At 39.3% G+C, this 15,259-nt stretch overlaps 1 protein-coding gene across 1 annotated transcript in view; it reads right to left on the reverse strand.

Annotated features, from left to right (window-relative positions):
* Positions 1-15,259, reverse strand: part of LRBA (LPS responsive beige-like anchor protein) — a 567,906-nt gene that overhangs the window by 122,302 nt on the left and 430,345 nt on the right. The window contains exon 46 of the mRNA XM_034771513.1: positions 7,652-7,804. Coding sequence (XP_034627404.1) covers positions 7,652-7,804 — 153 coding nt within the window. The remainder of the gene's footprint in view (positions 1-7,651; positions 7,805-15,259) is intronic.

Genomic DNA, 15,259 nt, shown 5'->3' on the forward strand with positions numbered 1-15,259 from the left:
CCATAGTCACTACCTTTCGTAGCAGCACCTTAGTGATTGCTTTGGCTACTTGCATCACAGCAGCCCCCACCGTAGATTTGCCCACTCCAAATTGATTCCCAACTGACTGGTAATTGTCTGGCTTTGCAAGCTTCCACAGGGCTATCGCCACCCGCTTCTCAACTGTGAGGGCTGCTCTCATCTTGGTATTCTGGCGCTTCAGGGCAGGGGAAAGCAAGTCACAAAGTTCCATGAAAATGCCCTTACGCATGCGAAAGTTTTGCAGTCACTGGGAATCGTCCCACACCTGCAACACTATGCGGTCCCACCAGTCTGTGCTTGTTTCCTGGGCCCAGAATCGGCGTTCCACGGATAGAACCTGCCTCATTAACAACATGATTTCCAAAGCACCGGGGCCCGCAGTTTGAGAGAATTCTGTGTCCATGTCCATATCACTGTTGTCGCTGCGCTGCCGTCGCCTCCTCGCTTCGTTTTTCTGGTCCTGGTTCAGCATAAACTGCACGAGAATGCGCGAGGTGTTTACAATGTTCATGACTGCTGTTTTGAGCTGAGTGGGCTCCATGCTTGCCGTGGTATGGAGTCTGCAGTGTTCACCCAGGAAAAAAGGCGCGAAATGGTTGTCTGCCATTGCTTTCATGGAGGGAGGGGGGAGGATGTACCCAGAACCACCTGCGACAATGTTTTTTGCCCCATCAGGCACTGGGATCTCTACCCAGAATTCCAATGGGCGGGGGAGACTGCGGGAACTATGGGATAGCTATGGGATAACTACCCACAGTGCAGTGCTCCAGAAATCGACGCTAGCCCGGTACATGGACACATACCGCCGAATTAATGTGCTTAGTGTGGCCGCATACATTCGATTTACACAATCTGTTTCCAAAATTCGAATTCTGTAAATTCGGATTAATCCCGTAGTGTAGACATACCCTCAGACAAGCTTTTGAACCTCACGGGGCTCTTCTTCAGGCTAAAAGAGGTAACCAGAGTGTCAGCTAAATACAAGGTGGAACTGATTAAGCATAAGGGGTTAACACATGTTGCAGGGAATCAATTAAAATGAAGTGGGCAATTAACAGCTCTGCAGTCATAGGACAAAGGAGGGTTAGTATGTTACAAATGGTTATAATGAGCTATAAAACCAGTGTCTCTGTTGAGATCATGATTTTTAGGACAGGTCTACACTAAAAGTTAGGCTGACCCAGCTACGCTGCTCAGGGATGTGAAAAAAAACATACCCTTGAGTGGCATAGTTAAACTGACCTAACCTCCAGTGTAGATAGCATTAGGTCAACAGAAAAATTCTTCCATCGACCTAGCTACTTTCTCCTGCAGAGATGGAATACCTATGCTGATGAGAGAACCCCTCTTTGTCACAAGTGACAGGCTATTTTTGTCTTTTATCATTTTTCTGTGAGTTCATTCTAGATCGTAGTGATTATCTGGTTTCACCCACATAGTTGTTCTTGGGACATTGATGCACTGGATGATTTATTGTGATAGGAATGTGTAGAACCCATATATTTTGAAAGTGTGTTGTGGGAGTGATGATCATTGTAGCAGTAGAAATATGTCTGCAGGTTTTGCCACGACAACAAATGCAAAACCTCATGCTTAATAATCTGTCCCATCTTGTATTTAACTGTGACACTGGTTACCTTTTTTAGACCTGAAGAAGAGCTCTATGAAGCTCAAAAGCTTCTCTCTCTCACCAATAGAAGTTGGTTTAATAAAAGATATTACCTCACCCACCTTGAAGAAAACATTTTCAAATATTTTAGATGCTAATGTATGGCTTTAAGTACTGCTAATGTTTGATTAACTATTATAAGTATTTTATTCCTAAGGATATGCAACAAGCTTTGAATTAGTTTGAATATTTGAATAATATTTTGCACAGTACACATTAGGTTCATAACTTTACTAATGATTACTCTTTTAGCTTTACAGAGGGACTTAAGTACTGGGGACAACTTTGAATGATGTCTGATTAAAACTGAAGTCCATTTAACTTTCAGATGTGTCTTGTAGCGGGGTGGCTACCCCGCTCCTGCCTGAGGGGTTTAAAACAGCCCTGGCAGAGGGCTGGGGCAAAGGGAAAAGCTACTGGGCTGATTGGGGAAGTAGCCACAGCTGGGCCATGCCCCAATCAGGCGCCAGCTGGCCTGTATAAGAAGGCTGGGAGCCAGGAGCTCAAAAGTCTCTCTCTGCCTTCAGAGAGAGAAGGGCCTGGCTGCAGGGAGCTAGACAGGGTACCTGAGTGGAGCAGGGCTGGGGAAAGGCTGGGGAGCTCCAGCCTGGATAGCCCCAGGCTGCGTCCTGGTAATAGGCCAAGGGGTACTGGGGGTTGCAGAGGGCAGCCCAGGGCTAGGCCAAGCCAGCAGGTCCAAACCCAACCTTGCTGATGATGAGTGGCCTATACTGCAGTCTGCCCCAGAGAGTGGGGGCTAGCTGGTGACTGGCAGTGGCCTTATCCTGAGGTGAGGTGGGGTTAGTGGGTGGGGGTTCCCCTGGGAGGGGAGACCTAGCATATGTATGGGTATTGCCAGGGGGCAGCACCCAGAGCAAGGGGCACCGGGGTCCTGGGAGGGACACGGGGGCCAGAGAAGAGGAAAGGCGGATCACCGCCCTGCAGAGGGCGCTCCAGAGACTGGTGAGCTAATTCCCTGGACGACCAGCAGGAGGCGCCGCAGGGGCGAGTCCGGGCCCTCTTACAGTCTCCTAATTTTTTTTGGCCCTGATGCTTCACAGATCATCTAACACATCTATGGTGCATCAATGAAGTCATAATTCTGAATTTCTGATGTGATATAATATTACAATAGTAGCACACTTGTCAGACACAAAATTGTGACTACTCCACAGGATCAAGGAAAACTAGAACACATTTAAAACACTGTTAAATTCAATAAATGATCTAAAACCCCTGAAAAATACTGGCCAAATACATTTGTATTCCATCTATGGGGGGAGAAGACTGAACAAAAAATTTATTTTACAGCTTGATGAAAGACTATTACTTTGATCAAATAAAGTCTTCTTTACCAAAAAAATATTGCTTCATGCTTTCTCTTGTCAAACTATACAAGATATGAAGAGGAAATAAATTTGCAAGTAAAAACTGTATTTTACAATTCTAAAATGTAGTTTATATTACATTATTAGACTCATTTAGCTGACTGTATGACACTGCATCAATCAAAATGTAGTATTATCCATCCACCATTCTCCTCTTTCTCCCGCCAATACACACAAAAGACAGCCAGATATGCAATCTACTCTCTTTAAAATATATCCTATATACTGTTTTTAAAAACAGGTTGGGAATCAGTTTTAAATAAGTTTGTCAGTCAATTAATGTTCTGAACCCCTGCTATTGACCCAGTAGTGTACAATCTGTTATTATGCACTGACCTACATATCATCTGTTCCTCGTACTGGTCTGTTCCAGGAAGACAGACAGCTGCAACACTATATCCCTGTTCAACCTGAGGACCATCTGACTTTAATTGTAGCACACAGCTTGATGTGGGTCTGCTTATGAGAAGCCAAAGTATCACACTGTAATAATCTGGAAAAGCAGAAACCTGCCAACACAGGGCTGAAAACAGGGGCCTGGGCTGTCTGGCTGGCTGACGGGCTGCAGGAAATATGATTAATGAGCAAGGTATAATGATATCAGGAACCTGATTAGCACCACAAAAAGGTCACAGATCAAAGCAGTATGCATTTCATGAGCTCCAATCATTGCATAAAATCTGTGGTCTTGAAAAGGTAAACGGAAATGCAAGAGGAAAAAATCTGTGTGTGATAGTTTACAAAAAAGAGCACTTTTTATAATCATAATGTAGTCTGATACAGGAAGTTGTAAGGAAATATTAAATGAATCAGTGCTGTATTGTAACAACTGTTTTTAATAATATTTCTGAGGCACTGACTTTCAGGTGACTGCTAGTAAATATACTTATTCGTCATTTTGTTCATTATGCTAACCCACAAATATTAAAAAGAAAATTAATATTAGTATTTTTGCATAAAAATTGATGGTTTTTATTCAATTGTAAAACAGGAGATCACTAATGGCACTGCCCATAAAAATATTCACAATGGAACCAAGCCTTACTGGCAGAATAAATTTACTTGTTATACACACCCAGCTTAAACTAGTTTGTTAACTAGTTAGTTAAAGGCTTTAATTTAACACTGCAGGGCTGTTCAAAACTTTCTTTGTTTAAGAATTACACTAATATTAGCAGGGATTTGTGGTATGGCCAGAAGGGCTATTATCAAAAGCAAAGCTCTGAACAAAGACATTTTATATGGTGCCGCTTTTCAAGTTCCTATTTTCTCCCTACCCAAAATGAGTTTATGCCACCAAAAATGCTCTACTGCATCAAATTATAAAATACTTTCAAAATTATACCTTCAGGTAAAAAAATTTTATTGAGCAAAACATTTTTATTTTTAATAATTATTTTGCATTTTCTCTCTTGATGAAAACTATTTTAGGACAAAAAAGTGGAATGAAAACCTTCATTATTAATAAATGCATTATTAATACTGCAAGTTTTGCCTACATGCCAGATATTAAGATGGACAGCATAATAACTAACATAAAACCTTTCTAAACTAAATAACTTTAATAAGTCACTTTCATTAATGAACATTTACTTGAAAACTAAACCAAGTGAGAAACAAAAATTAGATATTTACATCTGAACAATAATCTAGAGTTGTAAGAACATATTTAAGTAATTTTTAAGATCTGAAAAATATTTAAACTGTGAGTTAAAGTAAATTAAAATTTGAAAGTGCAAATGATCCAAGGTTAGAAAAGTGCTGCCCCTGCTCCTTTCAGACCTGAAATAATGTTACTGCATATAATGCAACTAATGTTACAGTTAGTTACATAAAAAGAAAGATGGTTTTCACTCTAGTTCTTTTTTCTGAGGCTGGGTCTACACTACCCGCCTGAATCGGCGGGTAGAAATCGACCTCTCGGGGATCGATTTATCGCGTCCCGTTGGGACGCGACAATCGATCCCCAAATCGACGCTCTTACTCCACCAGCGGAGGTGGGAATCGACGCTCTTACTCCACCGTCGACGGGAAGCCGCAGAGGTCAATTTTGCCGCCGTCCCTACAGCGGGGTAAGTCGGCTGCGATACGTCGAATTCAGCTACGCTATTCGCGTAGCTGAATTTGCGTATCTTAAATCGACCCCCCGCCCCCGTAGTGTAGATGTAGCCTGAAATGATCTTTCAGAGAGTACCAAAATAAAGCAGCACTTACTATATGGATCCTAAGTAGATAAAGAAAAAGACTAAAATACAAACTGAGTGTATTACTATATAAGATATAGCTCTAAGGGGATACTACATTTAGTGCCCAAGAATTTAACAGTAATAATTAAAAAGCATCTGCTTCCCACTGATCAGGCACTTCATCTGAAAATATAGCACAAGGGAGAGATATCAAGTAGATCTGCAAAAAGGCAGAGATTATTAGCAAAGGCCTTGGGAAATGAGAGAGGGAGGAAAAGTCAGTCCTGAAGGCAGAGAGAAAAAATGGACGCTGGGGTCAGAAAGGAAGAGAAAAAGAAAGAGTGGGTACTGGAATGTTGAGGAGCATTGTTTATGTCCCCAGTAGGAAAATTAAGATTTATAATTATCACTGGTGCAACCCTATTAGCAGTGGACAAGGCAGATCTGTTGCCACAAGTGCAGCTGGAGTGTTGGATTGTGGTTCTTAATTTTGCCAGTGGAGAGACAGCTTCTATTGTGCATGATTAGATTATGGGGTAGTAAAAACACCTGTCACTACTACAGCCTCCACTGATGGCCCTAATTTTCCTAGTGTGGACAATGACAGAAAGATGGACATACTATATGCAAGGATAAAAAATACTGTTGTGAGCAAATCAAGATGCTAAATTACATTGAACAAGTCTGCAATGGTGTTTTCTGTTCTTAGAATGGTGTTGAATCATGAACGCATGTTGAACTCGAAGAGTTTGAGTATCATATTCATAATACATCAAACTTCATCAAGCCCTGTAACACCCAAAGTTGCACTCAAACCTTGCTATCTGAAGTCTGTGCATGTTTTAATCTTAATTTAGATCAATTTCACATGTACTCTGCCTTAAAACAATATACACCTGAATTGTTCTAGAATACTTTATCATTTAAAATCTTTATAGCTTGTCCTATAACTATTTCAAGTATTAATATTTCTGATTTCCATGACCCTAATATACACAGACCAAAGCCTATACTCAATAGTATTTCCAAAGGTCATGACAGCATTACTAGTAAAAGACAGTTAATGACCAATTGCTAAAGAGAGGAACCTCTGTTGAGCAAGTTCTTTTGCAATGGAGTCAAAAGCTTTAAGACAACCTGTAAAAGATGTTTTTAATTATGTATATGCCCTTTTTGCTTCTTCGTGAGAAAAAGGTTTTAAGTTTTTCCCTCAACAGAATAAATGTATTCTTTCTGATTTGTTTGTTTTTTAAACCTAAGAATTATTAGGAAGGTCAAGTCTGGTGTTTTCTGGTCTTCTTGGAAGACATTTTAGCATCTCTGAAGTGTGCAGTGGGATTTCATATCTTAATTAAATATTTTCTATAAGGGTTGCAAAGGAGTAGCTGAGTGGGTCATGGACAGACTATCAATTGTTACCTCGATTCTCAGCTTTAATTTTTTTAAAAGTCTCTATAAGTTATGGTTAGCAAGAAAGTATGTCCTGAGTGTCACTGATGGAGAGACCTTTGAGTCTGCAGAGAGCCTGAAACAATAGCTCTGAGGTGTGAACTGTCCCATTCATTTCAGTGGGTGCTAACTCAGATGACAATGATATTACTTTCAAAATAGCCCAGTTCCTTATTTCACTGTTCCAAGCATATAAGAAAGAGAGGAAATGCTATATTCTGAAGACCAACACCAGGACTTCCCAACATTTAGGAGGGATTATGGGGAAGAGGTGGGACAAAGATGATGTATAAATTAAGATGCGTAGGCCTTTAAAACCACATGGCACAATTACAAGAGGGTGAGGGGGGGTGATTGTTTTTATTTTTCTGAATGGCAGCTCAGCTTTCATATGTCTGAAAAATACTCCCTTAATGGAAGGGGTGGGGACACTGACTCTTTAAGAAAGACACCACATCTCCCAAATGTTCATTAGACACTGGAGTTAAATAAGTGTTTAAAAAAAGCAAATAAAAATATACATTTTAAACAGCCTGGCTGACTGAAAATCAATCAATTTTCAGTCTCTTGTGATAGGATAATTTAATTAGTCCTTCAATCATCGAGTCTTTTTAAGGTAGGCAAGATCTGAATATAAAAAAGAATTATGTAGCGCTCCCTATTCTACTTTTTCTTTACAATATCCCCCCATGAAAATACTTTTCTTTACAATGTACAAAGAAAGTTTAAAGCAAAAAGAGTGAGGGGACAAGCCTCCCCCGCCCCCACTTTGTAAGAAACCTTTACTCCCTTAGATTGCATCAGATTATCATTTTCAGTAATAGTTTAATGTAAATTCTAGCTATACACAGAAGACCAGGACAAATGGTCATAAGCTATTTTAGTAGAGAAGTTGCAAGAACTGGCCCTCAACTGACAAAAGATGATAGCCATCTTACCAGCCTGTTTATGCGAACAAATTCTTCTGGGGTTTTGGCCCATGGTGGAAGTTCAACATCAGATACCACTGTTCCATCATCCATCACACCAAGATTGTAATTGTTGAGGTTGACAAACATCTCTGGGAGATAATAAAATTCAGGAATCAGCTCCTGTATGCAAAGGAAAAACAATATCATGTTATAAATTCTAACATACAACACAGTTACTTAAAGCATTAATGATGGGGGAGGAGGGCAGAGTGCAATAAGAGGAACATTAAACACTCACAGGTAGAAATTCTCTCGCATTACTTCACAAACATTTAAAGCCTCTTCGGATTTGGAAAACCCTGATCATACTCTTAACACTATGGAAGGGAGCATTTTTCAGGAAATATTTCAGAATATATTTTGTAGATTAAAAAACATATGTAAAGTGTTTTTGGTTACAGGTTTATCTGACAAATATTCATAGACAATCTTTTAAAACCATTTAGGTGAGGAACAAATTAAGACCTCATGGTGCAAACAAATTTTGGCTGAAACCTGAGGCAAAACTGCTCCTTTCAAGTTTCACACCAATCCCCACTTTTAAAAGAATAACTACTATGTGTACAAAGGGTAATCATAACACTGCACACAAGCAACACCTGCTATAATTGTTATAATGTTGCAAAACAGTTAGTAATAATTAAGGCTACGATTCTGTCATGGTTATTTTTTTAGTAAAAGTCATGGACAGATCGCGGGCAATAAACAAAAATTCATGGAAGCCTGCAACCTGTACCTGACTTTTACTAAAAAATTCCCTGGGGAGGAGGCAGATGGGGGACAAAGAGTGCTGCTAAGGCTTGCAGCTGCTCCAGCCCCACCAGCTGCTCCTGCAACAGGGGCTGACTACTACTCCTCCAGCCCCAGAGGGGCTGAACCAACACTGACTGCTGCTCTGGCGGCAGCCCTGGGACTGGCCGCTGGCCAGCTATTCCAGCAGCAACCGCTCTGAGGCTGACAGCTGCTCCAGCCCTGCCCCAAAAGAAGTCCCAGAAAGTCACGGAATCGGTGACCTCCGTGACAGAATCGTAGCCTGGGTAATAATCCCATTCACTCACACATACTGTCTGAAGCATTCACCATTTGGGCTGAAATTATCCATGTTTGGTCCTTGCTCAAAAGTAAATTTTCTGTAAAGTTGGAAATCTATGGAGTTATACCAGATTAAAACTAGAGTAAAGAAGTTGTGAATCAGGCCCTTTATATCTTTTTTCCATTTCAAAAGCCTCAGTCCTGCAAAAAACAGTCTCCAACCAACCAAAGGTGACAAGTCAAAGAGTCCATTGTTGTTAAGTATTCCACCACTCCAGTACAACAACTGGTGGTGGCAACATCTGGAACTTTCAAGACAGATCCTGCAATGCCCTCCATGCAGGCAGACCCCTGCACCCATGTGGAGCACCACTGAAGTCAAAGGGTCTCCCGTGGGAGTGAAGGGGTCTACCTGCATGGAGCTTGTTACAAGATTGAAACTAGAAGTTTTATCATTGTCTATATCTGCGCTGAGTGAGATTAGGACCCAGTGATTAACACAGCAGTGGCCTGTCTATACTAAAGCTCTCACTAGCAGAGCCGCAACAGTGGTTACAACAGCAGGAATTTTTCAGAAAAACAATCATGCACACACAGCTAATGAAGTTTGAATTTCTAAGCTTAATTGGAATAATTTAAATATTAAGAGGCACTTTTTAAAAAAAAAAGAGAACGGAAATTTAAAGCAGACAATGGAACATTAAGGGCCCAAACACATAATTTCAGGAAAAGTAAAGTTTCAATAGTATAGTTACCTTATTGCAAATGTTAGAGTTTACTCCAGTAAAAAATATTACCTCACCCACTTTGTCTCTCCAATATCCTGGGAGTAACATGGCTACAACAACACTGCAAACCTACTGCATATATGTAATATATATTTTCCCTTTTTAATTAAACGTGTAACTTAATATATTGCAGTCTATTCTGTAATATATATTTACCACATAATATGTAAGATGTATACAATGTGGTCTAGTTAATGTTGCTATTAGAATCATAACTTTTTTTATTTCCAGATTTTTGTAATTTTAACTGGGTGATCCAAACATTATATTTATTTAGAAAACGCTTATGTAGAAATTATGGGTTTTTTTTTACTTTGATGTATTTTAAAGGCATTTTTTAAAATGGGACATTAACATTCAGTCTTAGGAAACACAGCAAGTAAAAGGTGATAATTTGGTAGATTTAGAAAAAATTATGCTACTAAATTGGAGAATTCCCTCCTCTGAATGGAATGGATCAATATTTGTAATTGCTTCAAGAAATTAATTTAATAGCAAGCAACTAGTGTAAAATTGGTATTCCGTTTAACAAGTGGAGACTGCATGCCACTTAACAAGCAGAAAAATACAGGCTGTTCTGTTGGCTTTTATGTGCAGTGGACCTGTGTGTAGCTATGTCAGAGGCCCAAGTAGATCAGATCTGAAATCCAGTCTTGACATGGGTCAATGGATCAATGGTCTCCCAGATACCCCCTCGGGGCTAGCTATGGCAGAGCAGCTTTCCAAACAGCTGAGTGCAATACGCAGGTCATCAGATTGTGGACAAGGTCAGTCTGCAGTAGCCAGAGCAAAGACAGGAAAGATCTAGCAGGAATTAAGCTATTATCACCTCCATCCTTGTGTGAAACACTGCATGACTTTGAATTGTACATCTTTTTGTTTACAGTCACCTTAATTAACTAAGCAGGGTAAAAATGAGCTCCTAGACCAAATGCTTGACAAGTACCTGATAAGAAGTTTGAAACCAGTTAGTTGGACAAATAAGGAACGGGGTTGTAGCAAAGTTAAATAAAAGAAGTCTAATACCAAAGTTTTGGCAATTTCATCATTTTACATCTCACATAAAGAAAGGCAGGCTACTATTAATTCAATAGCAGAGAAATACATCAACTTACACTACAAATATTAGCACATAGTATGATGCTGAATATTTTAAACATCAGCTCATCACATATGTTACTGATGACTTTTTAAATATATAAAAACACAACTACTCATTTGGTTCTGCAAGATCAGAAAACATTTGACTTTGTAGAATACACATGGCTTTCATTAGAATATGCAGAAATGCTATGCTGAAAGGTAACAACTTAAAAACAATCAATTACTTTTCTGTTAATTTCCCCAATTAAAAAACATTTTATAGAAATGATTTCATAACTTTAATAACTAGTTTTCAGGAAGATCTCTACTGGTACCATGGTAAAGCTGTTTTTCTTTCTAACAAGCAAATACCTCTCTTAAATATCAGGGGCCTGATTCTGTTACTCTAGTGTTGTCATTTACACAGAGGCAAAGTGAGTGCAAAGTAGTTGTAAACTACCATTCTGATTTGATAGTACTTTACACCCACTTTAGAGTCACTTTGCACTGGTGTAAAAAAGACTACACACAAAGCAGGGCAACAGAGAATCTGGCATCTTTGCACCTAAAGATAATTTCAACTGAGTCATGTTAAAGGACAATACTCAAAGATTACATCCTTATCACACTTACAAACCTTTACACTTCTGATGATGGCTTCCTTAGCAAGCTCAATATTTTAAAGTAATGGCATTGTTTGTGCTGCTACTAGAAGCCTATTCTGGGGGAGTTCTTACTTGGCCATAAATGTTTACTTCTGACCAAGTAAGTTCAAAAACATTGTTTATGCTACATTTATTTTTTCTTAAAAGGATCATAGCATGTGCACAGTATTGCCCTGATCCTGAAGGGACTACTCATGGGATCAAAGTTAGCATGCAACGACGTGTGATAAGGACCTAAATTTGGTTCACCTCCCCCCTCCCCCCAAAGTTTCATACCATATGGACAACTTCCACACTAAACTGTAATAGCATTTTATTTATCTACTGAATGAAAATTACTATAGAGTTGTATGATGCTTCTTTTGTTTGTAAGATTTCACAGGGGACTGCGAATTGTCTGGTTATTTTCATGTGGTAGTCCTAAACATTCATCTTGAAAATCACTTCAACCTTTTTATTTATTAAAATACTTTCATGGATTAGAAACAAGAAAATAGTGAAATCATTTTTAATGAAATTCAGTTCTATAGGGTAAATTTTGCCACTCTTACATTCTGTAGTATCTCATTCCTTTTGTAGTGCTATTGACATCACGTAACTACTGAGAGTGTCAGGTGTTACTCAATATGAGTAAGGTGATGGAATCTAGCACATAGTATTTAAATAGGCCTTTCCATGATAGACTTCAGATGTTAGGGCTTACTGTGTCAGGAATTTTCATTTCAATGATTTCCATATATGTTGGAATGCAACTTATTTTAATAATTGTCTTTTCCCAAATGGACAACACTGATTTCTAAGGAAACTTGCTTTTTTAATATTGTTATTACAAAGCAGCATCATGAGGATTATCAGCTGAGCACTGGGAATTGTTTTTAACATATGCTACAGAGCACAGAAAGCAATCTGTTACATCTTATAGAAGCCCTGTTTTATTTTGTCCTTGATTTCTAGATGATAAAGTAGCATATTTTGAAAGAGAAACAGATGAACTGTAGAGGTATTTAGAATCAGTGAGTCAAATCCCCAGCCAGAAAACATTTTAGAAGAGATCAAATTTGGGGCCTAAACTATTTCAAAGTCCCTTTAAGCAATATTAAAGGTCTTACTATCACCAGCCAAAAATGCACTAATAAAAGCTACAAAACGCACAATAAAAGTCCAGTCCGGCACTCTTATTGCCATGATTTGTTTCCTTTGCTACAAGACCTAAATGGTGCAGTTGGTACAATTGGTTAAAATACCACTTTAGAAGCATTACATATAATGTCTGTTTCTTCCATATCAATTGGCACACTAGCCTCTAAGTACCCACAGTATCATCTCTTTTCTGTTACATATCATAGAAATATAGAGCTGGAAGAGATCTCGAGAGGTCATCTAATTCATCCCTTCACACAGAGGCAGGAACAAGTATGCCTAAATGAGTGGTTCTCAATCTTTCCAGGCTGATTTGTCTTGCTTTCCCCAAGTTTCACCTCACTTAAAAACTACTTGCTTACAAAATCAGACCTAAAAATACAAAAGTGTCACAGCACACTATTACTGAAAATTGCTTACTTTCTCATTTTTACCATATAATTGCCAAATAAATCGATTGGAATAGAAAATATTGCACTTACATTTCAGTGTGATACTTGGGCCTATTTTTCATTTGTGAGCTTTGTCTGAAGCCTGAGCCCCAGGCGGCAGAATTGAAACATGTAGCTTAGCTTTGTGGGGCCCCCTGTGGTATGGGGCCCCAGGCAGTTGCCCTGCTTGCCACCCCTTAATGCCAGCCCTGCACTTGCGATACCCCTAAACCCCTCCCGTGACGCCCGTGGGGGCTGCAACCCCCTAGTTGAAAAACACTAATCTAGATGAGTTGAGTACTCCCTGGAAGACATCTGCGTATACCCCTGGTTCAGAACCACTGGCCTAGACCATCCCTGACAGGTGTTTGTCTAACCTGTTCTTAAAATCCTCCAGTGATGGGGATTCCACAACCTCCATTGGAAGCCTGTTCCAGAGCTTTAACTATCCTTATAGTTAGAAAGTTTTTTTGTAATATCTAACTTAATTCTCCCTTGCGGCAGATTAAGGCCATTACTTTTTGTACTACCTTCTCTTGGACATGGAGAACAATTATTGATCACTTTTTTCTTTACAGACGCTCTTAAAATATTTGAGCACTGTTATCGGGTCACCCCTTAGTCTTCCTTTCTCAGGACTAAATATACCAAGGGTTTTTTTTAAACCTTTGCTTTGTAGCTCAGGTGTTCTAAACTTTTCTCATTATTGTGACTCTCCTCTATACTCTCTCCAATTTCTTCATGTGTGGCACCTAGACCTGGACACAGCACTCCAGCTGAGGCCTCACCAGTCCTGAGTGCAGCGTAACAATTATCTCCTGTATCTTAGGGTAGGTCTACACTTACATCCGGGTCCGGCGGTAAGCAATCGATCTTCTGGGATCGATTTATCGCGTCTTGTCTAGACGCGATAAATCGATCCCGGAAGTGCTTGCCGTCAACGCCGGTACTCCAGCTCGGCGAGAGGAGTACGCGGCATCGACGGGGGAGCCTGCCTGCCGCGTCTGGACCCACGGTAAGATCGAACTAAGGTACTTCGAATTCAGCTATGTTATTAACGTAGCTGAATTTGAGTACCTTAGTTCGAAATGGGGGGTTAGTGTGGACCAGGCCTATCATACGATACTTCTGTTAATATACCCCAGAATTATATAAGCCTTTTTCATAACTGCGTCCCGCCATTGACTCATATTCAGTTTGTGATCCAGTAGAACCCCCAGATTCTTTTCAGCAGTACTACTGCCTACCCAGTTATTCCCCATTTTGTAGTTGTGCATTTGATATTTTTCTTCCAAAGCTTAATACTTTGTACTTCTTTTTATTGTATTTCATTTTGTTGATTTTAGACCAATTCTCCAATTTGCCAAAGTTGTTTTGAATTCTAATCCTTTCCTTCAAAATATTTGGGACGCCTCCCAAGTTTGGTATCATTTTCAAATTTTTTAAAGACATTCTCTAGTCCATTATCCAAGTCATTAATGAAAATATTCATTAGTACAAGACCCAGGACAGACTCTTGCAGAATCCAACTAAGTATGTCATCCCAGTTTAACAACAAACCAACAACAACTACTTTTTGAGTATGGTTTTTCAACCCGTTGTGCATTGAAGTTATTGTAATTTAATCTAAACCACATTTCCCTACTTTGCTTATAAGACTGTTGTGTTTCACTGTGTCAAACGCTTTACTAAAATCAAGATATATTGTATCTTCCCCCATCTCCTAGGCAGTAAACCTGTCCATAAAGGAAATTAGGTTGGTCTGGCATGATTTGTTCTTGACAAATCCATGTTGGCTGTTACTTATAATCCTATTATCTCTTAGGTGCTTATAAACTGATTATTAAATAATTTGTTCCTGTACCTTTCCAGGTATCAAAGTTAGGCTGATTATTCTATAATTCTCCTTGTTCCCCTTTTTAAAAGGAGTATTGTGTTTGCCCTGCTTCGATACTCTCGGACCTTACCCATCCTCCATGACTTCTCAAAGATAATCACTAATGGTTTTGATATTGCTTCAGCTAGTTCCTTAAGCATCCTATTGTGCATTTCATCAGGTCCTGATGACCTGAATATATCTAACTTACCTAAATATTAATTAACCTCTTCTTTCCCTATTCTGGCTTGTGTTCCTTCCCCCTTTTTTTAATATTGTGTTAAATATCTGGTCATAATTTATCTTTTTAGAGAAGACTGGAGGCATAAAACAGGCATAAAATAACTCAGCCTTCTTGATGCTATCCGTTATTAGTTCTCCTTCCCCTGCTGAGTGGTGGACCTACACTTCCCTTCATCTTTCTCTTGCTCCTAATGTATTTATAGAACCTCTTTGTATTGCTTTTTATATCCCTTGCTAGGTGTGACTCATTCTGCATCTTAGTCTTTTTCGTTTTGTCCACATATGGTTGTGCTATTCTTTTGTTTTCAGCTATCTGT

This window comes from Trachemys scripta, chromosome 5 (assembly GCF_013100865.1).
Source record: "Trachemys scripta elegans isolate TJP31775 chromosome 5, CAS_Tse_1.0, whole genome shotgun sequence".
Classification (NCBI taxonomy): domain Eukaryota; kingdom Metazoa; phylum Chordata; order Testudines; family Emydidae; genus Trachemys; species Trachemys scripta.